This window comes from Ictalurus punctatus, chromosome 8, assembly GCF_001660625.3.
Source record: "Ictalurus punctatus breed USDA103 chromosome 8, Coco_2.0, whole genome shotgun sequence".
In the NCBI taxonomy this organism is placed as follows: Eukaryota; Metazoa; Chordata; class Actinopteri; order Siluriformes; family Ictaluridae; genus Ictalurus; species Ictalurus punctatus.
This window is the reverse complement of record NC_030423.2, coordinates 21,893,040-21,919,400: the sequence shown is the minus strand read 5'-3', so window position 1 is coordinate 21,919,400 and position 26,361 is coordinate 21,893,040. Positions and strand designations below refer to the sequence as shown.

Here is a 26,361-nt window from a genome sequence, read left to right as displayed (position 1 = left end):
CCCACCACACACAAGATGTTTTTTGTTTTTCGCACCATTCTGTGTAAACTCTAGAGACTGTTGTGTGTGAAAAGCCCAGGAGAAAATACCAGCAGTTTGTGAGATAGTTAAACCAGCCAATCTGGCACAAACAACCAGCGCTATTGCCACATGACTAGCTGATTGGATAACTGCATAAATGAGCACATGTACAGGTCTTAATGATAATGATGATGAGTCTTTATTGATCACATACAGCACAGTGAAATTCTTTTCTTCGCATACCCCAGAATGTCAGGAAGCTGGGGTCAGAGCGCAGGGTCAGCCATGATACAGCGCCCCTGGAGTAGAGAGGGTCAAGAGCATTGCTCAAGGGCCTAACAGTGGCAGCGCTGGGGCTTGAACCCCGACCTTCTGATCAGTAACTCTAACCCAGAGCCTTAACTGCCAAGCCACTGCTGCCCCTAATAAAGTGAACGGTGTACAAAAAAAAAGAAACATTGTTTTTCTTTCTGTGCATTTTATATATAGATACCTCTCTCATATTATATATATATATATATATATATATATATATATATATATATATATATATATATATATATATATATATATATATATATATATCTCTACACACACACACTTTTTTTTTTTTATATATATATATTTGTGGGTTATTGTAGCAGTCATTTTATATAGGGTAAACTTTCAGGCCCATTCAAATACATTTCAGTAATTTCTTTTTTTATGTAATGTGTGTGTTGGAGTTTAGAAAGATTACGAGCAGGAATTCCAAGCTGAAGAGGCCTTTTCTTTTGGGTTTTTTTTTCGGAGGTCAGAAATGTCAAGTTACTACCTTTAGCAGAATGCAGCATTCAGGAATTTATAGAAGGAAAAATACAGAGTAATCTTTTCAGAGGCCGGAATGCACAAATCCATAAGATATTACTGACACGACAGATTTGGACAGGACGAATATCCCAGAGATTATCCAGCCCATCCAGCCCAATTGTAGTCCCACCTCCTCGTGAGAAACTAATCCAATCCGAATTCAAATTTCGAAAGAGTTTGGCTGCAAGGAAAAGTGACACCCTGAGCAAAAATAGTAAATGAAAATAGCTGGAAAATCTGTGTTTTGGAAAAAGTCAGTAACCTTCTAATCGTACCCAGTGACTAACCGTAACACCCCTACTTTAATCACATTAGCGGGTAATACGTTTATTAAAGTGGTACATGCTGATAAATAATACAGGCTGCATTTTATATAATACACATATTGATATTTATTTCACAAAGACAGTAAGGATCTGGTGGAAACGTAGCAATATATACTGATAGGGCAGCCATTTCAAATATTTTCCCTCATCTGTGATGAGGGATCTGTGTTAATGGCTCATGGGTAAATCAATCATTCTCATAGGCTTCAAGTGCATTTTAGAGCGGTCACGTACCAATATTGCTGAAACGTAGACGTGAAATCCAAGCCAGACAATCTTATGTTAGACTGCACGGTTCTTTGATATTGGACTGTCAGAGAAAAAAAAAAAAAAAGGTGAGGAAAGGATAATAAAGCAAAGTGAATCATGGGTACATAAATTAGTAGACCTGTCGCTTCGATTTCACTCTCTGCTGTAGTGGGGAGAGTGAGTGTGTGTGTGTGTGTGTGTGAGTGAGAGAGTGTATGCAAGGAAGAAGTGACCTTAGAGAATACAGTACTTGCCTTGTACTTACAGGCAAGAAAAAGGGGGGGAAAAAAAAAAAAAAAAAAAAAAAAGCACACACATTAACCAATAACTCAATGAAAGCTGTGACGGGATGTGTGTTTTTTTCTTCCTTGTTTGAATTTTGAGCTCGTCAAAAAAAAAAGTCCACAAAAAATCCAGGTCAAGGCTACTAACAAGAGTACGAAAGAAGAGGTGACCCCGATTAGCCATGACATCAACATCCCGGATGATGTCAGAGTGGTCTAATTAAAGCCTCGACACCACAAGAGCAGGGAGTGGAGGAACAGCAGACGAGGAAAAAGGCGTCACTGGACAGGAAGCAGGCGCTGAGCACTCATGCCGTCCATCACTTCCTTAAATTGTCTGCTTTTTAATGATTAATGTACCTAATTGGCTGTGGAAATGTGAATACCGTCTCCCAAGCTATTTACCAACTGACCCAGTGATTCAAAAAAACATCAACCCCAACAAAATACACTTTTTTCCCCCCATTTAAAAAAATACACACACACACACACACACACACACACACACACACACACACCTTAGGCATTCATGATCTTGCAGTCGTTCTTTTTTCCCTTTCTTTTAAAAGTACCTAATTTTGTGCTTTTCTCCTTACTCATGATTGCTCACCTGATTTATACTCAAAAGTCACAAAAAGTATGACTCTGCCTCACAGTAAAAAGCCAATTCAAACCCAAAACACCCGTGTTCTCAAACGACTGCATAAACAAACTCTTGTTTTGGAAACAAATCCTCCTCCCTGTGCTTTAAATAGATGTATGAAAGTAGTCCGGAGGCAGCTTTAAAGAAAACAAAACAAGGTTAATCACTGCTTAATATGCGCTCGATTTCCTCCAGTCTCTTCAACGCAGCCTCCCTTTTCTTTTCTATGTCTTTAATCTCCTGCGTGGATTTGCTCTTAGTCCGCTTGTCGACTTGGCCGGCATCCAGCTTCTTCTCCAGGCCACTGGAGTTTTCAGCGTGGGAGGATTTCCGCAAATTCTTCTCTCCCCCGGCGTCCTCTTCTTCCTCTCTCCGAGCATGCTTCTGTTGTTTTTCCAGTACCTCAGCCCCCTCTGCTGGTGCCAGCGGCTTTCCGGCGGCGCTCATGGCGGCCATTTTGGCGCGGACGATTGCGAGGTGGCGTTGCACGTATTCCTCGTGCGGTGCCATTTCCAGCGTCTCCTGGAGACACTGTTCTGCCCTTGCCAGCTGACGCTCCTCAAAGTACACCACGCACAGGTTGTGCTTGGCCTGAACGTTCCTTGGGTCAGAACGCAGGATGCGCTCGAAGGCTTCTCGTGCACCGTGCGTGTCCTTCAGCTGGTTCATGAGAATATCACCTTTTAGGATAAGGCCCTTGGAGTGCTCAGGGTGGTGGTGCAGCAGCTCGTCCAGGATGGCCAGGGCGTCGCGCTCGCGTTTCCCCTGCGCCAGAAGCAGCGCCAGATTGAAGAGGGCACTGCGGAAGCCAGGCTGCAGCGCGATGGCTTTGCGCATCCAGCGTTCCGCCACCTCATTTTCCTCAGCATCCATAGCTAGCATGCCCAGGTTGAAGTAGCCGTTGGCATCATTGGGTTCCTCCTCTACGTAGCTCAGGAAGCGGCGGTTTGCTTCAGGGCGGAGCTTTACCTCACCTACGGTACAAGAGCATCAGGAAAAACATTCATTTAGTGATAGAGGTTACCTTTCTGCACAACATATTTGAACAAGGCCGTTCAACCCACAACCCCACCGAGACGGTCTAGCTCTAATACCCCTCATTGACCACATTCATCTGGCTCACATACCACCATGGAAAACATCCGCAATTTAACTTTTGCGAGACCCGATCTTTTACACATGCAGTGTTGATGTTACTGAATGAAATCCTGCTGTGTTCTCCCCCTCGGGGTGAAACTTTAGGAAAGTGAGAAAACAGTAATCACACTCAGATGCGCACCAAAACAAACTAATCTGAGAGCGGCTGAGTGAACTGGTCTCAGACCACTTCCAAGAGGTAATTGATTGATTCTGAACTGTCTCGGCTGTTGGAGGTAAACCAAACATGGAGAGGTGTTTTTTTTTTTAGGTATCTGGTGCTAGATTGAGCAGTGAATAGCAGAAATGTCAATGGATGACAAAATGAGAAAATAAACACTGAATGCAATAAACCAGTTTATATAATTATTGAATCATTTTTTAGCGCTGGTGCAGTGTCGTCCACGCTCAGGTTCTCTGTAATTGGGTCATGTGTCTCCTATAATAATGACAGCTACCGAGTGGAGAGGGTGGAGTCTAACACGAGTTTCCTCTGAGAGACAAGAATCCAGACAAGCGCATTTCCCCCCCGAATTGCTGCTCATGCTGCAAAGTGTAGCATAACACACTCAAAAGAAAGCGCTGTCTGCCCAATTCCACATATATGAGTTCATTGGCGAGTGTCAGTGAGAATGAAAGGGGAGAGAGAGTATGCCCCTCCTACCCAGAGATATTTCTGACCGATGAATAAAAGAATTTCACAAGGTTGTCTCAGTCCCACATGACACTCAGCCAAACTTTTTTTGGTTCACTTATTTGTTCGGTATGTTCACTATGAACTCAAGACAAACAAAAGTCTTGTTAAATCAACTTCACAGTGATTCAGACTCGACAAATAGGTGTGAAAAGCGCCCTTAAGCATGATATGACAGGACCAGGGCACTTGAATGCTCGAGCAATAAATACATTTGCTTGCATTTGGCCAAAATTACAAATGGAACAAAAAATCTCGACAGCCAATTTTGGCTTACGATCAAACCATAACATCAAACAAAGAAGCTAACAGAATATTCCAGGCCACATTTGTTTATGATGGAAGATAAAAGAAATCACCTCTCGGTAAACATAAAAAAAAACCTAATCCATCAGTTACTGGTTACTGATTATTCAAAAGGTCACCTGACATTCCACCACCCCTCCCCCTGCGAGAGTAGCACAGGTCTGCAAACGAATGGGTAGCAAGTTTATTTACCCTGAAGGACCGCTCCCAAATCCACCCACGTAGTTGTGGCTGAATGAGGGGGGAAAAAAGCTCTTGTACACCTCATGTACAAAGCAACAGACAAAAGAAGTATTACTGTGGGGTGGGTGTGTAAATCCACTAAGTGGCAAACCCATGAAAGCCGAATGCTTCCCCGTAACATAATAATCCGTCCTATTGAAAACATAAATCTCATGAGGTGAAAGCATGTATTATGCATTCCAGAGTGTGCGATAAAACACACAGGCCAATTGTATATGAAGCATTTACTGGTTTACCTTCACTGCCGTTCTCAGACATCTTCTCACAGGCATTAGGATAAATACAAATAATACTTCTCAAAGTGCACAATTCACACAGTTATTTAAAGATTAAACATGATCTTAACAATTCAATAGTTAATTGTTATACAAAAGAGGTCTAACGAAAGGACTGGGCTTGTGCGTTGCACAGCAGCATATCGAAAGCTTATCTTGACTGTTACGTCCGACCTGCGCTGCTTTGTTTGAGCCACACAAGGGCACTGAACCCAGCGTCCAATAACTAAGTGCTTGAGTTCACTTATTGCATTTCATATAATATAATATAATATAATATAATATGCTTTCTCGCACTGGTTTAGTAACTATAATGTGCAATTACCTGCAACTACCATACAAACGAACGGGTTTGTTACTCTTACAAAGTCACTCATGTACCTATTGTGTATCTTATGGACTCGAATGTTGTATTGAAATTTGAAACTACAACCTTGTCACGCAAAAAAACCCCACACTTATGTTGTGTTAATCAGCCACTCCGTGCACTGCCAGTGTGTGGTCTAAAGACCATGATGAGCTTACATGAGGACCTACATTATAAATAGCTGTTGGTACAAATCCCTGGAGAACCCGATACTCTAAAATGAAGCATAACATTTCCCATGAAAGGCATTTCTGAAATGTTTTACATGAACTTGAAGTGTGGTTTAACACTGATGGAGATCAAATGCTTATGCAAACAGTTTTTTTAAGAAGTCGCACCCACCAGATTCCTGCATGAGCAGCGCGGAGTTGAAAAGGGCAAGTTTGTGACGTGGGTTGAGATCCAGCGCGCGGTTGAAGTTCCTCAGTGCTTCTGAAGGATCCTTCATCTCGATGTTAACGATGGCCAGGTTGTACCACAGATCAGCATTGGTATGGTCCAGCTCTAACGCTCGCAAGTAGGCGTCCTTTGCCTCGCTGGGTTTATTCATCTTCAGCAGGAGTTCACCTCTGCACATAACACGGAAAAATTCTTAAACAGCATCACGGCTTCAAAGAAGAAGAAAAAAAAAAACCCCACATACTATAGGTTGTTTATATACGTCTATATACGAGACATGGTTTACATAATGAATTATACATTCTGTGTCATGCTGTTGCTGGAAAATAACCAGTGATGAAGCAGTGTTACTGTTACAACAAAAGTTGATTAGTTTCATATCACCAAGTCCTGAAGTGTTTTATCCCTCTTATACCACAGCAGCCATTATAATTTTTCATGCATTAAAGAATGAAATGTGAAACTTCCATCCATTGACATTGCATTTAATGTCACAGAACGTCCATGAAACAATTTCGTCCCTGTTCCCACTTATGTTATAGCAGTCGAGTCTCTGAAGACGTCGGAAAATTTACAGCTTTACCTCAGACCGTTACAGAGTGCTGACACTGGAGACTCCTTAAAATATATATTTTATATATATATATATATATATATATATATATATATATATATATATATATATATACACATACACACACACACATATACATACACACGTTTAAATAAACGTCTCCTCACAAAAAAAAAGAAAACGTTACCATATTAACGATTACACACGTTTTTAAAAAATCTATAGAAACGATAGCGCATTAGAACGAGCGCGTTAATATAAACCTGCGATTTGCATTGGAGCCAGATATACTGTGAGAGCTGCTGTTATGGAAAATGAAACAAAATGGACCTACTGACCAATCAGATTTGAGAATTTAACAGCGCTGTGGTATAAAAGGTACATTTTTGTCGCTTGGATAGTTTTTTTATATAAACAGTAAAACTGTATGTGCGTGCCAAGCCTCGATCCTGAGCACTCCCGGCAATTTAAGGCAAGAAATCTGTCATGAATGTCCAAAAATTAAATAAATAAATCGATAAATCACACTGACATGAATTTTAAATGTGATACATGAACAGCAGTAGCTCATGAGAATTGATGGATTAGGGCTCACCTTTGACTTCGAGCCATCCATTACTCTTTTTTTCCCCCAAAGGATTACTTGGCTTATTACCAAATACCAATTATCCCATTTGTGCAAGATTCGTTCCATTCCACTTTTAGTAGCTGCTCTTGTAAACGAGCCAACATCTATCTTTCTTAGACACTACAAAGCTATGAGTCTGTCAGACATGTCAATGTAAATAAAGACTTGGTATGCAATACACAAAGAACTTCACAGTGATGTCACAGCCCTGTAGTTTCACCTGCTGATGTACGCTTGTTTGAAGTCGGGCCTCATGCTGATGGCTTGCCTGTACAGCTGGTCTGCTTCCTCCAGCCGCGAGTCATTAGCTCGGATCAGGTTTGCTAGATTGATGTATACGTTGAGGTGGTTAGGGGCCACGCGAGTTGCATACTTCTTTCCTGGTATTACCTGGAAAGAAGACAAAAAGCTTTAGCCTTATACAAGCCGAAACACTACATAAGGAAAAAAAATTGTGTTTTTGGGGGGGCATTTATTATTACAAAAAAATGTAATAATAAATGCAAGCAGCAAACTCTCCTGTTTTTAAAACTTTTCCTTTGACTGTTACAAAGCACTGAAACTGGAGACTCCTTCCATAAATGTTAAACGTCTCCTCACAGCAAACTTCACCAGATCATTAATTACATGTTGTAATTGAATGTATAAGATTTTCTTCCTAATTTTAGTTTGGATTGATGATTTATATTTCTGCTCTTGCTGTTGATAATCATACCAGTACATTCCCATTTAATTAAAACTACAGGTATAATGTGTTACCTTTTATAATCATCAACAACTAATCGTGCCAGCTGTTTATAATAGATGCGATATCCACCTAGACTTTTCCGCCCTCTGCTTTACTGTTTACTCGTCCTCTTTGGTGCATTATAGATTTTTTTTGTTTGCGTGTGTTTTAGAACTAATCATAGTCCTGCACTTTGAACACTGTATAACTTTGATTGTGTAATTTAGGTCCCAAGCATCTGAATACCGATAAGGTCTATATATCTACACTACGGCTTACTTGATGTACAGCTTCACATCAGAATCCGGTACGACGCGGGATCTTCAAAGTCTTTTCTTCCTTGTTACTCATTAATACAGGTTTGTTTTTTGTTTTTTAAAGTTTTTTTTTTTTAAGTCATCATAAACCGCGGTCATAAAAACATTCAGAGGAGCTGAGCGGTTCAACAGAACAGATCTACAGGACATGAAGTTCGCCATGAAGATTCTATAGACGTTTTTTTAAAAGAAATATTACACCCAGTGGCAGAACAAGAGGCCAATGACATTAAGAAGGGAACAAATGCATGGCTGTTGTCATGAGAATTAGCCCAGCCACAACGCTGTTGTTATAATCAATCTCCCACGACTTTAAGCATAATTTCTGCGAGGCCACATTTCACAACTGATAGAGAGTATTGCATTATTTATCCTGGCGGAAGCTTTGTTTGTTAGCTTGCCTGCCAAGAGCCCGCTCATCCTTCGTTCTGCTGCTTTAATGTGTTATTAAACTGTCAGGGGATTATTTTGTGATGCTGTTTATCCGAGCTCAGACGGCTCTAATGATTATCTGATGAGTTACGAAAGTAGTCATTAAGTTTTCTTAACGAGATTCACACAAGTGCAGACTTCATTTCAAACACCTGACGTTTACATGCTTTTTAGCAGAGAGCGGAGTGCAAAAGTTTTCGCACCCCTGACGAGACATTCGATGCAGGTTTGGTTTTTAGTAATGTTCCTTCATTAAAAGGTCATACAGTAAGATATTATAAGTGAATCAAAAACAAATAAAAACAATATTTTCTTTCACTTTTTGGTTGTATGGTCTTGCAAAAAAATATTTATTTTTTAAATTATCTTCTAATCTCTTTCTCCAGCTCACTAAAAAGGGCAATAATTTTCATTTAAGGTCATGTGAGAGCTCAAAAATCTAAATCCAGCCTTATTAAAGCTTATTTATTATTGATTTCTTTGAGTTATTTGATTCAAGATTCAAAAGTTTTCTGTCATATACACAGCTGCACTTCCTAACATCCGTTAATAAAATAAGAAGAAGAAGAAAAAAGCAGCAATGCACAGTCTGCAACATTAGCCTGCTTGAGACTTAAATTCAAACCTCAATAACATAAAAAGATGTCAGTCTATAAATAATACCAGCCCAAATCTAATGTGTTCCAACGAGTGGAAAAATCTACACTAAAAAGCTTTATGGCTCCGATAAATATCCAGAATAATAGTGTATCCATTGAACGGTTGGATGATGCTCATAAAAATAAATCTAAGCCGAGAGGGTGTGTGCGATTTATAGTTTTAAAAGTTAAAGCAAAAAATGTCTGGCTGTAAAAAATATACATATATTTAAACTTTTGCATTAAAATGTGTTTAACAACCATATTTTATCAGTGCATGAGCGCATACATTCTCCATAAAAACTCTCATATACCTGTGGCATAAGAGATTTTGCAACCAGATATGCCTCTTCAGCCTCTTTGGATCGATTGAGGTTCTTGTACGTTCTTCCAACGTTCATGTGGGCGCCAATATCATCTATAAAAGCAGAACAAAATATCAAAATTTTCAACACACACGCACACAGCCACCCCCTGTTTTCAACAACACTTGGATGGTGTAGTGGTAAGATGGTGTCAGAGAAACGTGCTTGTACGGCGAGCATTCTTGAATTACGGAACAGAATACGTGTGTTTTTGCAGCTCGGTGTGAAACTGAAAACACTATAGTCGCGCCTGTGAACCCCAACGTTATGAAAAGCAAACTGATACAGAAATACAGAATCTTAGAAAAACAAGGATGGGTGGTGAAACGCTAACTAACAACAACAACCCGGACGCCGCATACGAAGTCACTAATGTGTATATACTGGCAGTGAATAAGCTAAGTAAAACTTAACTACGTTTTCTCAGACAGATACATCTGAGTGAGAAAAGATAAACTGTGCTTTTCTAACGTCCCGTGAACTTCCAAACAAGGTCGCCTTTTTATTTATTTATTTATTTATTTTTTAAGTCATCATGATACTGGATGCTTAAAAGGCATTCCAAAACATCATCTCAGATGCTCAGACTTTGTTTGACATGTACTTGTATTTAAATTTCACAAGAAATATATGATGTGGTGAGCCCACATGCAAACACCGCTCCTAAACTCACGGCTATAAAATCACCAGCTGCTTTTAACGGTTTGCCCCTCGGTGCCTTTTGGTATCGTGTGTGAGCACTCGGTCATGAGTTCATGACTCATACCTGGTTGTACTCTTGTAGCCTGGAGGAAATATTTGAGCGCTCTCTCATAATCGTTCTGGTTCTCCAAAGCGTGGCCAACATTGTTCCACAGTTTGGCGTTGTTCTTGTTCACCTGGAGAAAGGCAATTTTGGGTTATATTATCAAATTATGAAGGTTACATTAGGATATTACTTGAATACAACATTATTTTGAGTAGGAGAACATGTTTATTTGATTCTCAGAAATAACTAACCTACTTGGTACTAATCAAAGGATGGGCATACTTAGATGCTGCTTATAATGAACACCTTTTATGTTTATGATTGTACGTCCAAAACAGAATAATTAATACAGACTGAGCCCGAGGGCAGAGCAGTAAAACTAGATTGCAGATTGGGAAAAATTATACACCCATGTGGTATGGTTGTAGGTGCCAGACGGGTTGGTTTGAGTATTTCAGAATCTGCTACACGGCATAGCGTGGCAAAAAACAAAAACTAACAAACATCCAGTTCTGCAGCCCTACTGAACCTTGAAGAGAGAGGACAGAGGAGAATGGGCAAACTGGTTCTACAGTATCTCAACTCTTTACAACCGTGGTGAGCAGAAAAGTATCTCAGAATGAGTCACATGCAGAACCTTGAGGCGGATGGTTCTACAACAGCACAAGACAACATCGAGTTCTGCTCCTATCAGCCAAGACCAGGAATCTGAGGCTGCAGTGGGCACCTAAACTGGCAAGGTGGTGAAGATTAGAAAAAGATCGGCTTGTCTTCAACTGTTCAGACTCCGTGAACCCAGACCACCATCACATTTTTCTCATCCTGATGTTCACTGTGAACATTTACTGAAGCACTTCACCAGTATTTGCACCATTTTAGAAATTGGACTGCTGCAACCTGATTGGCTGATTGAATAAAGTGAAAAAGTGAAATAAAGTGAAATGCATTGTAGTATCATGATTTAAAAAAAAAAAAAATGTTTACAAATACGAATAAACGAGCACAGCAACAGACTGATACCCGATATCAGTTTCGATATCCATGTGTCCATAGTTAGAACAATATCACTGATTTATAGATTTGGTGAAAGATGTATAAGGGGGAAAAAAACTTGAAACAGAAAGGTATGGTTATAAAATGCACAGTTAGGGTCAATGCTATTAAGAAGTGGGGTAACAATGCATCACGAGGCAAAAATATGATTATGTACATGGGAATTGTACTCTAATGCAATTGTGCAACCCATAGAGTTTAAATATAATGAGCGTGCACTGGGCCTGACACCTCCACATCACTATGACAGACATGCATTATATGTTATAGGGTAACACAACCATGTAACAACTGTTAGAAAGAGTTCTTTAGTAGCTTTCAAATTACTCCAGCCCCACACCACCGCAATCTACAGTGCCCGAGAAGGAGGTCACAGAAGTCGGACATTTTAGCTGGGTCAATCAGTTTCTTGTGCATCCAGTAATGCCGCTGGCATACTACAGGCTAGCATGTCATGCTCCAGCACTGCCAGACATGCTGAGGGGACAGCTTTGATAGGCTAGCAGTACACACTAACCTCTATGATTGACCTTTGACCTCATAAAGCAGAGGATGCCCTGATTATATCAAGACACACAACATCAAGTTCCAACAGCACATCTGTATTTTGTGAACTGTGTCTGGGGTTGTTTTTTTTTTGCATTCTTCAGACACATTTTTTCTTCGGTAGCCCTCCACTGGTCCTGACTTTGCACCTCATATGTGAAAACCCAAAATACATGCTGTGTTTCTTTAAACGATGTTTTCTCTTATAAAATGCTAGAACTTCGCTTTTTATTGAGCTATACTACGCAAATAAGACACCAACTTTACTTTGAGAAAGAATGTGAAGTAGAAAAAAGTCAGAATTTCTATATCGTCATTTACACAATGAAGAGGCTGCTATACAAGTACAAGAATGTTAAAAAAATTTCCATGGAACTTCAAGTAGATAGCAGGTTATTTTTTTTATGATAAGTTAAAAGATATTCATACTTTTAGGGCAGAGGTGAACAGGGTGTACTCCGACTCCCAGTCCCAGGTCCTGTAGAAGGTCTTGACAGAGTGCGTCAATAGAAGAACGCCCATAAACAACCAGGAGACTTTCTTCAATGCCCTAGAGGAGGAAAGCTGTTGAATTATACATTCCACGGTGCAATATTTTAATAATGGTTTATCATCTACAAAACGCCTCTCAGGATTAAAACCGTATGAATCAACTGCACTCTGAAAAACAAGTGTAAATTTTGGGTTTAACAATGGCCGAGATTCCACTCAGACACTTTCTATCTGAATACGAAAGCATTCATTTGCTTATTTTGAGAATTTAATTATGGCCATTTCAGCAAGACTGAAAGTACTCCAAAAATAGCCTGCAGGAAGAATGTTTGCATCCCACGTCATCCTGTTTCGATTTAATCAGATCAACACCTTACTTCCTAGTGTGCCTGCGATGTTTCCTGTGATGTCTGGTGTCAAAAATATATGTGCATGGTGATTGTTCTTGTTTATTTCACAGCACTGTTAATTTCTCTATTTTGATTGGGGAGAAGCTACTGATTCATTTTCTATCACAGCAGCTCTGACAATAAGCGAAGCAACAAATCACAGGTTTATTACTTATTTAAAAAATGCCCGTGTGATAGTTGATCTGGTGACAGTTTGGAGACGTTTGTTTAACATTTATGGAAGGAGTCTCTCGTGTGAGCGCTTTGTAGCACTCAGAGGTAAAGAGGTAACTTTTAAGCTTTCCGACATCTTCATTTGATTTGATGGCACTTGATGAACTTTGGGTTGAGAAGACCGTCCCAAGTTACAGATCAGGAAGTCCGAGCTGAGTTTGTTTTTTCCTAGCCGGAGGTCGAACTGTTAAACCGTTTAGTTTCAGATTTATTTGTTGATCCCTTTGTTGACTTGGATTTGTGCTTTGGGTTGTTATCGTTAGATGAAGGAAATTTTTCCTTCATCTTCAGCTGTCTAACAGAGGCCTGCAGGTTTTGTGCCAAAATAGATCGGTATTTGGATATACAGGATTCAATCCATCTTGACAAGAGCCCCAGTCCCAGCTGAAGAGACGCAGCCCCATAACATGACGGTACCAACACCATGCTTCACCATGGGTATGGTGATATTTGGGTGATAAGCACTCTTGTTTTTGCCTCAAACATGTAGATTACTAAAAAAAACCTATTTGGTCTCATCAGACCATACCACATTTTGCCACTGGGGTTGGGGTGAAGACAGACAGTCCACCAGCATGGACCTTGAGATTTGAAAGCTCTGGAGAGATTCTATATGGAGGAATGGTCTCAGATCCTTTGCCATGTATTCTCCAAATGTCACCAGGCATTATAGGAGAAGACTCAGCTGTTATCTTGGCAAAGGGACATAGCACAAAGTATTGACTAAAAGGGCGCCAATAATTGATGCACACCTACATTTAACAAAGATTTTTTGGGGGGGATAAATTTGAGTTTGGTTTACAATTGTTTGATATCCATGAGAGCAGAGTATTTTTGTGAATGTTTTTAACAAAAGATCAAAAGGTTCAACAATAAAGACAATTTTTCACAACCTTCTTTGCTCATATTTACCAAGGGTGCCAATATTAGTGGAGGGCACTGTAGATTAAGTCACATAAATAAAATAAAAAATAAAAAAATTAATAAAACAAGCCATTTCTTCCTAAAACTAATAAACAATTGATAGATTTACCCTCGTAACGCCAGACTCTTGAATCCGTGAGCCACCAGGACACAGAAGCCCATACTGGGTACATAAAGCACACGCTCGGCAACCACAAAGCCCACGGGGAAGAATAGGTTGGACGCTGGGATGAACGGGAGAACAATCAGTGAGAGAGCCTGCGGAAGAGAAATGAGAATCAGCAATGAGTATTTCTGGTCATATGATTAGTGGCAGTTTACATATGCTTATATATACATAAAACATGTTTGTTTCTAGACCTCCACAAAGCTAGGCGTAGGCTACAGTCAACATCCTGTAAGTGCTGACAAGAAACGCTTTGCAAGCAGGGAGAAAAGGGCATGACGGCTCCATGCAAATGGTCAAGCCCAAAATGATAAAACATGTAGTGGATGGAATCAATCTGCTTGAATTTACAAGGGATGCAATTCTTAATGAAGGAAAAAACAACAAACTTGTTAAAAAAAAAAAAAAAAAAAATACTGCAGTATCAGGTGTCTCCCACATCACCGTATCGTAAACGCTATAAGTTTATAGCGGCTCCAAACAAGCAACAAACCAGAATCACAAACATGGGTTGACTTTTGTGAGAAAGCTCATAAACAGTTTTCAAAAGGTAACATAGGGTTTTACAGACTTATAAAGCTCACGCTGGAAGTGAAAAGGAAGAGAAGATTAAAGAAGTCTGATGCTCTATAAATGTTTAGGTTTTTTGGGTGATATGATGATATTTATCTATAAACACTGCATGGTAGAAGTCTAGGCATCCCTGTTTAAATTGCATGTTATTTATAATAAAAAAAATAATTAAAAAATAATAAATTCAGGGGGAAAGCAAAAAAAAAAAAAAAAAAAAAAAAAAAGAAGAAAAAAGAAAAAAAAAGAAAGAAAGAAAAAAAAGATTATGCATAATTTTGCACACTTCTTAACTAATACCTTGTTAAAGCACCTTTTGTTTTAATTCAGCACGCAGTTCTTTTGGAGAGGAGTCTAACAACCTGGCACAATGCGACTTGGCAATTTTATTCCACACTTCCTTGCAAAAACGTTCCAGATCCATCAAACTGCGTGCGGATCTCCCGTGCACAGCCCTCTTCAAGTCATTCCACAGGTTTTCAGTAGGATTTAGATCTCACTGGGCCGTTCCAAAACGTTGATCATAATTTTCTGAAGCTGTCCTTTTTTCACGTGGATTTGTGCTTTTGGTTGTTACTGTGCTGAAAGATTACATTTTTCCTTAATCTTCAGCTGTCTACCAGAAGCCTGCATGTTTTGGGCCAAATAGATTGGTATTTGGAGCTATCCATGATTCACTCTATCTTGAATAGAGCCCCAGTTCCAGCTCAAGAGAAACAGCCTCATAGTAGGATGCTGCGACCATCATGCTTCATCTTGTTTTGTTTTTGAATAAAATGTTTTATTTAAAAAATACAAAAAAACAAACAAAACAAAAACCACTACAGACCATACCACATTTTGCTACATGGTTTGGGGTGATTTAGGTGAGCTTGGATGATGTTGAGAAAGGGCTTCCGTCTAGCCACCTTCTCCATAACCCAGACATGTGAAGAATATGAGGACTGGTGTCACATGCAGGGAGTAACACGTACTTGCCAGACATTCCTGCAGCTCCCGTAATGTTGCCGTAGCTCTCACGGCAGCCTCCCCGAAACGTTTTCATCTTTTGGCAGTTTTGAAGGGGTGTCCTGTTCTTGGTAATGTCTCGGTGGTGCCCCATTTTCTCCACTTGTTTATGATGGCCTCCACTCCACATCTAACGCTTTGGACATTTTTTTTTGTTTCCCCATTCGACAGTCAGATCCTATATATGCTCTGTAAGCTCTTTGCGGACCAGGGCTTCAGCAGTCGGATGAAAACAAGGATGATCTCAAAAGAAATTCTACAGAAACAGTTTATGTTTATTTGGAGATCATCAGAAACACTTCACTGATGACAAATGTATGATAAGTATTTTTGAACATGAGTTTGAATGGGACTGGTAAATTCCGAGCATAGCCGCATGCCCCATTCAGAATGGGTATGCACACATGTGCAATCAGTTTATTTTGCAAACATCCCCCCCACTTACACCCCATGCCCAAACGTTTGGACTATGCCCAAATGTTCCCATTGGTTTTTCAGTGGAATTCAGTTGGTTGCTTGAGCACATCAAAGGCGATCTGGGATGATTTATCCTGGTTTCCTTTTTTTTACATCATGAAAACATGTAATTTTACCTGGCGGGGTATAGACTTTTATATCCACTGATTAAAAAAAAATTTATATACACACATATATACATACACACACACACAGCCCACAACTTCCGGACAATTCTAACTGAGTACATGAACTCAAATCTCATGAAACGAGTGTAAATTAGTCCCATCTGCCTGCTTTCACCAGCACAAAACCTTTTCAACCCATTTTCAATCTACACACACACACACACACACACACACACACACACACACACACACACACCATTTCAGGGCCAATTTGCATAACATTACACTGTAGTGGAGTTCACCATCTCTGTACCTTCAGACCAGACTCGTATTACACACTGTATTCCTTTCACCAAGTATCAGGGTCAATAGAAATTTCATTTGAGCCTAGCGATTTAGGAGAGGAAGCGGAAACAGCGGTCCTAAATCAAATCAGGGATTAGGCAAAGTAGCTCTTTCAAGTGCAATAGGCCACAAACAGCCGGAGTGCTGTACAGCGGCGAACTAAAATGCTCTCATTGTTCCTGTTCAGACAGGACTGTGCTGTACTCGGTGTTAATCACTCCCAAATTGGGGTGGCTTTGTCTGAAACCTGGGCCATGAGAACAACTAAAAGAACAACTCTATAAATAAATTTAACCAAAGCAGATGATTAGTGTCAAATTAATCCTTTCGCAGGTTGAAACCTGCACTTCTGCTTTTGTTTCATTTAGCTGAAATTAACCTGTTGCAGAAACTGCACAGAAAATACACACATCTTAGATGATGAATGGAATTAAATGAGATTAAAGGGTTTTTACTCACAACACCTTGTGAAAATCTCCACCTGGCTCGCTCGCTTAACTTGATAAATAGCCCACTTTGTTATGGCTGTCTATTGCAAAACTGACCCTCATATTTTACCCTTCGGCATGACTGTTTCACAAAATTTATATGTTTACTGAACGACACGAGACGATATGAACGTCTAGCGCTTTCATTTCCAATAACCAGGTCTTTCATCCAAACGGACATCGTCTTTAAAGTGAATTGCGAAAACTAGGCTTGGCGGCGACTTCAAACGACGTCAAAACTAAAATCGCCGTTAGGAAGGGCGGATTTAACCGAGTCGAAAAACATACGTCTAGGTGCGAAAGGCCGTGCGACTTCATAGCTGTCCTGTACTAGAAAACCTCTGGCCAAAACCAACACGGATTTAAACAAACGACAATACCGATCAAAGCCTTCAGAGAAGTTCTCAAGCTGTGCACTATAATGTTGGCACAGTGAACAAAAACGTTCTGTAAAATTAACGACTGCCAACTGGATAAAGATTGAGTGTCCAGGGTCCTAACACTGGGAATCTTGGGAACGGCTAACCGGGGCCAGTCCAAACAAATTATCGTCCTTATGCAACCTATCGAGAGCGTATTAACAGTATGGACCATGGCGAATTTTGGCACGTCATCCATTAATGCTGATTTGTGGTCTCGCTGTGTCAACGGATATCCAGCAGAGACAGGAAGTTCACCGGAGACACCCAGATGATGAATTCCCTTGAATGTTATCGCATGAGAACTTAGAAAGTTGAACTCATCTTTTATTATTATTATTATTCCTTGTGAACACAAGATAAGAAGCAGTGACATTCTGAACTTGTGAAACCGCAGGAACTGTCAGGGGTCAAACACATGCAGCCAGCACTACAGGATGATATAATTGGTTTATGGCTAAAAGAGGAGAACGAAGGGGAAAAACAAACACATACACAAACAACCAGTACAAAAAAAAAACCCTTCCTGGTTGAATGCATGGAGAGAGAATGCATTTGCTTTACACACAATCAATATTATGATGGAAAACTCAGCGATATGTTCAACAGTTTCTCCGATACATTCACAGCAATAGCTGCGTTTACATGGACAACAATAATCCACTCTTAACCCGATTAAAACCGTACTTTGATTAAGAAACTACCATGTAAACAGCAATTTTTACTTACCTTAATCTAATTAAGGTTATAATCAAATTAAGCTCTAATCGAATTAAGACAGGTGGCGTACTCCTGTTTTAGTCGCATCATGGACGTGTATTACAGACATGTAAACACCTTAATCACATTATGAGCGTCGTGTGAGAGTTTTCACTGCATTTTGCGACAGGACACGTTTACACATGGCAGTTTTACGGCGAACAAGAGTTCGGCTGCGTCCCAAACCGCATACTTGCCTACTATAGGCCTATAGTGGGGAAAAATACATGTATCTCGGCTACTATATAGACGGTAAGTACGCGGTTTGGGACGCAGCCCACGGCTTCAAGCAGTTGTCTATTAGCACGTATAGCATGAAGAATAATTAACTGCACTTAAAGCGTTCGTAAAAATTTTTTAAATAAAAACACCCAAAACTGTATACGGTACCATAACGAAGATGAACTGTATGTCGATACGTGAAATTCTGGAGGGACGTCGGACGGCGTGGCGCAGAGACGTAATGATGTGCGCTGTTAATCTAATTATGTTCTATAACATGTAAAACGGGTACATGACAGGAGTATTCTAAAAGCGACTAATCTAAACACCTTAATCACACATTATTATCTTAATCAAAGTAAGGTCAATAATTAGATTACTGCTGTCCATGTAAACGTAGTTACTGTCTAACAGGTTTCTAAGATAACATAAAATCATCAAGAAAGTAAAAGGAGAGAAGAAGAAGAAGAAGGAGAGATTGTCATATATACATTACAGCACAGTGAGTTTACTAGGAAGCTGCGGTCTGACCACAGGGTCAGCCAGGATACAGCACCTGGAGCAGAGAGCATTAAGGGCCTTGCTCAAGGGCCCAACAGTGGTAGCATCACAGAGATGGAGCTTGAACCCACTGGTTCAACTGGTATTAACCTTCTGGTTAATAACCCAGAACCTTAACCGCTTGTGTATGTGTAGCTAACCATCGTCCTTATCCTCTACTGATAAAGCTTTTCATGGAACACATGTTTGCGACATCAACAGAAACTACAAATATTATTTGGCTCTCGCTTATTTTCTCCACACATATGGATAATACTGAGGGGATTTACGGTAATTTGGCAAATTAAGTAAATAAGTTTCATTAATATGTACACTGGGAAAGTCACTCCTATTCAGAGTCGTGTTATGCACATGCCCAATAGATTTTCTGGGCATCCGGTTCATATTGTACAAATCCCCTGGGTGGTGTTCACACCTCCAGATTTTTCTTGAGCAGAAGTGTGAGATGTTTTTTTTTAATTATTATTTTTATTTATTTATTTATTTTTACTTCCAACAGCGTCTAGTCCACGGCCTTAAATTTTTTTTTTTTTTTAAACCAGAGGCCAAAAAATGGAGTTTCCTCTTGATTTGGTTGTGCCCGTGTTCAGCATTGAATTTATTTGTGATGTTACACTCCACAGTAGTAGTTATTGACTCACATGACAGTAGACACTCAGGGCTATAAGACGTTTTTCATAAGGGTTTCTTTTTTTAACTTACACTACGATGTTTAAATATTATAATTTTATTGTGGCAGGTGTTCTATCAAAAAAGCTTTAGTTGTGCTGCATGTTTCGTCTCTGTACCAGTGTTATTGTGGAGAGGTGTGAATTGTTTGCCCAGCAGGGGGCTCATACCCCTCCCTTTTCCCATCACCCTGCTCACCAGCAGCTAAACACAGTCATGGTACTCTACACACAGAAACCCATCAGTGTCCTGACTAATCTTATAACAGACTTGCGGCAATAAAATTATTCTCCTGCTTATACTGATGTAAAAATATCCAATAAGTTATTGTGATAACGTCTGAAAAGTCAATTTCCATTCCTCTGACAATGGAACACCAGTATAAACGTGGAACTCTGGAAGGAAACAGTAATATTTCCAGTAACATAAAAGCAAGAGACAATTTAAAAATGAAAAACAAAAAAAAAAGATGTAATATATGAATAATAAGATGGCAAGAATTGAAATAAACATCTTGCAATGATGACATAAAATCATTACAAAAATTTCAAAATTTTATAAAGTAGCACTTGATCCAGCACATCCAATTATTTTATATTTTATTATTTAAAATCTTTTTTTTAAGTCACAACCTTTTCAAGGGTTATTAAAGTGCACCTATTATGCTATATAAAATGAGCATAATTTTGCTTTTGAGGTCTCAAGCAATAGGTTTACATGCACGCAAGGTCAAAAACACGTTAATTTTCTCATAATTTACATTGCAGCATCACGTCTTTTTCACCACTGTCACAAACGACTCGCTCAAGGATCCCTTCACTCTAAACTCAGAGAGCCTACTCTGCTCTGATTGGTCAGATGTCCCAGTCTGTTGAGATTGGTCTACTGCTTACCATGCGTGTCGGAAAGGAAACGCCCATTCCCATATCCGAGTTTCAGCTCAGTAATAATGTCATCGGTTTTACCATATCAATTTGAGCCCGACTCTGATAGTGATACATCGGAAGATCAACCCGAACCACCATCGCAAGCACGATGAGAACGGGGCGTTTCTCAGTGGTAAGTTTGTATGTAGTTTGAAAATAACGCGAGTTAGCCAGTTAGCAGAGGCTAACAGCTAACAGGTCTGCACTGGCTGTACATTTACATTTATTCATTTAGCAGACGCTTTTATCCAAAGAGACTTACAAATGAGGAAATACAAGCAAAGCGATATATCAAGTGGAGAACAATACAAGTAGTGCTACTGTACAAGATTTATAATTGGGTTCTGGAGAAACAAAGTGCACAGAGTAGAGGTGTTTTTTTTTTTACTTATTATTAATAATGTAGAGGTTGGCATTTTAGAGGTTAGTTAATTGCTCACGGAAGAGGTGGGTCTTTAGCTGTTTTTTGAAGACAGTGACAGATTCTGCGGTCTGGATTGAGGTTGGAAGTTCATTCCACCACTGAGGGAGAGTTAGTTTGAAGGTTCTGGAAAGGGACCTTGAGCCACACTGAGTATTCACCACTAAGCGTCGTCGTTAACCGATTGAAGATTATACGAAGTTGTATACGCAGGCTGCACACGAAAACTACACATTTGGAACACTCGGTAGAAAATGTATACGTAAATAATTAATCATACTTACAGGTTGTGATCCAGAGGCGCAAGATGGTCCAAATAAAGTGAGACCCCATCGTTAATGAATAATCATTTCGCAAATCCGGCGTTGACTTCAGCTAGATTTGAGAAGCAGCAGTTAGTGAAAGGACGGGAACACAAACAAAAGGTCGGAGTTGAAATGCTGTGGTATCGTTTTAAAATGAACGCCACTGACGCTTTACATCCTAATCCTTTGGAAGTCCTTGTAAAGCGGTATTGCTTTTGCAGCGCACAAAAGGTCTTCTAGACAGGAACCGAACTCTTTCAGGAAGCAACCTCAACTGTAGTGTTTGAGGGCGGGTCAAGGTACACGTTGCTCACGAGCAGCCAATGGAGACCAGAGGTGGGGATTTTGTTACAAACCTACGTAGATTAGAACAGGATGTAAGTCTGGAATTACTGACGTCTCGGTTCAGCAGTTCAGAATCGGTTCCTTCTTTTGGGAGTCCGTTTGTGGTGCACTTTGATTTTTGTAACTTTGCATACTTTTTACATTCACAAACAGCTCTAACACACACTACATGAAAGGTAATATCTGAAAAATCATAATAGGTGCACTTTAATTAATAGATTTGTCCAACCTTGGAATAAAGATAAGATAACTGAAGCTAGGCATTTAGCAGCATGTGTTTACTAAGGATGCAATGTGTTTGTAAAGCCAGGTGAAGATGATCACGTGTTGTGGCGACATTATTAAATCTGCCTTACCATGAGGACTGTCTTGGCGGAGCTGTGGCCATGGCGCAGGCTGTGATAGGCCAGGACGCCCAGCAGCACGTAGAAGGCCAGGGTTGCCAGGTTGCGCGGGTCTAGGACAGATTCCACCAGAGGAATGGTGCCCATGGTCCAGTCACAGCACAGCTCCGACGGGTTGAGCAGGAGCCAGCCATTCACAGGAAGCAGGTAGTTGAAGGTGAGCTGGCGGGCTGGCGTGGAGCTGACGGCTGCTGGGTTATCAAACCTGCAACAAACAGATCTGATCAGACGCTCTTGCTCAACAGAATTCCGATCTACTTACTAAAGCACAGCAATATCTTTCTGCAGTTGTCTCAAGTCAATCCATGAGTGGGAGACTAAAAAGCTGGGTGTCCAGCTAGCAGGCATGCCATAAAAGCTTTTTTTAATCACTTTGCTAGTCTGGTTTTGATTTAAAAGCATTTTGTAAGCAACACTTCAACAAACGTTTTGGGTCATCATGATATTTTACCCACGTCGTTACTTTGTGAAACACTTAGAAAATGTTATTTTATCCTTTCAAGACTGCCAGTACAGCAGGTTTTGCTGCGTTCTTTCTAAATGAAGGACGGAGAGGAGAGTACTACAAATGACTGGTGTGTACAGAAACTCCAGGAGAGTAAAAGGCGACAAAATCCGATTTGACCACAGAGGGTTCAAAATTCTATCTGCTCTTTTAAAGCAACGTTTGAGGAATAAATAAAACCATTCAAGCCATTACGAGGTAAATGAAAGCATTTCATTCTGGAGCACATCTGTTTGCCAGTTCCTTTGTAGACAGTTAATGGTGTATGTTCTGGCACAGTCCTAAAACAACTATTTAAAAAAAAAAAAAAAAAAAAAAAAATTGCTCTTCCAAATTAACTTGTTCGATTAAACAAAATCCAGAATGAGAGACTTTGTCTTAGATTTATAATTGAATTTAATGAGTTGAAATTGTTTAAAAAGCACTCAGCTTTAAATATTCGGATGGTTTACTCAGCCGGGTCCCTACAGCGCCAGTGGTGCGACAACACAAACCACATGAACCATGGCGAGAACAGCTGGACCGGTTTCAAGAGACACGTTCATGAACATGTCAAACACATGAAAGCAATTCTTTTTTCTAAGCATTTATACAACTTCGCTCTGACAGCAGCGCAGCTACAAATCCCAGGTTTATATAAATGCACCAGTTCGAACACATTTTTTGGAAGGACATGTTTATTTCACATTTATGGAAGGAGTCTCCAGTTTGGCCAAAACTGACCCTGCTCGCTGAGTGGGAGGGGCATTCTCTATCTCCCGTGTCAATCACAGCAACACTAAGCAATCGCCTGCATCTGTGAGAGGGTGGACAGCACTGTCCTGTGAGCATGAGCAGCAGTTCGAAAAGGTGTTTGGTAACTTCAGTGCCTCAAAGGAAGCAGCTGTTAACCTTCACCTTCCATGGTGGTCATTACCAAGTGATTAAGTAGAGTGGAGCGGGTACACGTCCTCTGAACGTTAACAGATTCTGACTGCTTGTCTTGATATTTATCCTGTTGGTAATTTAACTCTGCAATAAATTCCAATGCACTGATGCGTCGTCTTTTAACGTGTCAGATGTTCCAGATAGACCTGCCGTTACACATTTCGGCACAACTGATGCATTTCTCATTACTCATGCACTGCAATATCATCTCATGCCTTCGATCCATGTCAAAACGTCACAGTGCTCATCACGCGTCCATAGAAAGAGGTCTCTGTTGGTGAAATGCCACTCGTTCCTACTATTTTTCTGTTAAGTACTCATCGGGCCATTTTATACAGCAGCCTGTACAAATATCTCTTGAAAATAAAAAAATAAAAAATAAAAAACAGCAGCAGCAGCATCAGAACTGGAGTGAATGAGCTCTTATGGTCTTATTCAGACAGGATTAGTTTTAAGTTACAAGACGGAGAATGCACATTCCAGTGTCGGTACAGGTTATAAAGATTACACCGCCTTTTATTTACTAGTGAACGAGCTGTTAAAATTACAGCGGAGGATACAAACCCACTGTGGTGTGGGTTTTTAGCAGCTGCAGGCTCGCGAGGCCACATTTATGGACACAATCCTTATAATAAGGGCCAGGAATGAATGGCAATTTCTGCATTCCCTATAATAACTGCCCAAGTGCTTTAAGGACAAAAACAAACTTTCTTTCTATAGTAAAGAGCTAGTTGTATACATGCCTTTAAAGTTAATGTTGAAAATTCTTTGTGTGTTGCCTTAGGAATGTAAAAATGTACAACAAATAATGTAAGTTTGATTTCAAGTTTAACCAAAAAAAAAAAATCTTAATTTTTGATTGTATTTCCAAAAATAAATTCTAGACCACATTCTACAGATTATAACTTGTACTAAATCATCTTTAATCAGTCCGTACAGGATTTCGGGGAGTTTTTGTGATTGTTGCGGCCAAAAATGCTCGATTTTGTTGCAGTAATTTTCCAAATTCGCGATGCAACTTGTGGTGTTTTGTGCTTTTTTTTTTTTTGTCAGAAAACTACCTGAATTGGCGGAATTACAATTGCAATCAAAGACTCGACGAGGGCTTCGGTTGAATGCGCGTTGTGATGACGTCACACGGCACGTCTTGGCCGAAATCTGCGGTAATTTAGAAAAATTGCAAGCCAAATATTGCTTGATTTTGCATTCATTTCTGCAATCACAAAATCCTAGCAGGATCGCTTAATATGAAGACAACAGTTATATTACGGTACATTTAAAAATCATCACATAACACTAATATTTTTGATAATTTGACGATCAATAAATCTTACATAAAAAGTGTTACCTTTTATTGTTTCCTTTATTTCTTACGACAATACACTAAATATCTTAACACAAATAAAATGTCTTGTTCTCTTAAGGGTATACAAACTTTTGCACTCGGATCTTTGAAGGCTCACAGTGGCCGAAGTTGTGATTATCAGGATAATAGCACGTTGGTGGCTCAGTGGTTAAGATTCTGATGAGAGGGTTGTGAGTTCAAGCCCCAGCACTGCAGAGCTGCTACTCGGTGCAAAACCATTAACCCTCTTTGCTCCGGGACGGTTATATGATGTCTGACCCTGCGCCCTGACGCCAGCTTCCTAACGAGGAAAAGAATGCCTCGAGAATTCCTAAAGAATTTGGTAGGTAATGTTGCAGTCTCACAGCTTCAGTGCTCTCAGTTTAATCCTGAGCTTGAGTTACTGTCAGAGTTTCACAAGTTCTCCCAGTGTATAGACTGGAATAGACTCCAGATCCACCACCACCCTGACAGGATAAAGCACTTACTGAAGATGAATGAACAAACTTGTGTATATGACAATAAAGGCTACGTAGTTTCTTATTGTCTTCTTATCTTCAGGATGGAAGGATTATACAGTGGGGGAAATACGTATTGAAGACGTCAACATTTTTTTACAGTAAATATATTTCCAATGAGGCTATTCAATTGAAATTTTCTCCAGACATCAGTATTAACTCAAGAAATCCACACATATAAACAAGTCCAAACATTAAAGTCCATAAATAAAGTTGTGTACAATAGAGCGGAATGACACAGGAAAAAAGTATTGAACATGCTAACTGAAATTTATTTAATACTCAGTGGAAAAGCCTTTGTATGTAATGACAGCTTCAAGATGCTTCCTGTATGAAGAAACGAATCGGGCGCTGTATGCAGGTGTGATATTTTTCCATTATTCTAAACATATTGTCTTTAAATCTTGTACAGTTGGATTCAAGTCAGGTGATTGACTGGACCATTCTAACGCCTTGAAATCTTTTCTCTGCAACCAATTGAGCGTTTCCTTTGCTGTATGCTTTGGATCGTTGTCCTGCTGGAAGGTCCACCCATGTCTCATCATTCTTCTCCAAATATGGTGTGTAGTATGACAGTCAAAAAGTTCAAATGTTGCCCTCGTCTGACCAGACTACACTCTCCCAGTATTTCATAGGCTTATCCATAGTTGTTGCAGCACACATTAAACGAGCTTCGACACAACTTTTCTTGCAGGGTGAGCGATAGCAGTGGTGTGCATTGCCTATTGTTTTCTCTGTGATGATGGTACCTGCTGCCTCCAAGTGTTTCTGGAGCTCTTTACAAGTGGTCCTTGGCTCTTGGGCTACTCTTCTGACTATTCTCTGACTCCCTGGTCAGAAATGTTGCGATGAGCTCCTGTGCGTGGCCGGTTGATGACAGAGTGATGTTGCTTCCACTTTTGGATAATGGCCTCAATGGTGCTTACTGGAGGAAATACATCTGTATCCGATTCCATCAATATGTTTCGCACCAATAAGGTTGCGAAGGTCTTGGGAGAGCTCTTTGCTTTTACC

At 40.0% G+C, this 26,361-nt stretch overlaps 1 protein-coding gene across 1 annotated transcript in view; it reads right to left on the bottom strand.

The window, feature by feature from the left end:
• Window positions 1–641: 641 nt before the first annotated feature.
• Window positions 642–26,361, bottom strand: part of tmtc3 (transmembrane O-mannosyltransferase targeting cadherins 3) — a 44,771-nt gene continuing 19,051 nt past the window's right edge. Inside the window, exons 7-14 of the mRNA XM_017474981.3 lie at window positions 22,005–22,257; window positions 13,970–14,118; window positions 12,251–12,371; window positions 10,241–10,352; window positions 9,424–9,527; window positions 7,216–7,385; window positions 5,737–5,963; window positions 642–3,346 (exon numbers count right to left, since the gene is read on the bottom strand). Coding sequence (XP_017330470.1) covers window positions 2,532–3,346; window positions 5,737–5,963; window positions 7,216–7,385; window positions 9,424–9,527; window positions 10,241–10,352; window positions 12,251–12,371; window positions 13,970–14,118; window positions 22,005–22,257 — 1,951 coding nt within the window. The 3' untranslated portion in view covers window positions 642–2,531. The remainder of the gene's footprint in view (window positions 3,347–5,736; window positions 5,964–7,215; window positions 7,386–9,423; window positions 9,528–10,240; window positions 10,353–12,250; window positions 12,372–13,969; window positions 14,119–22,004; window positions 22,258–26,361) is intronic.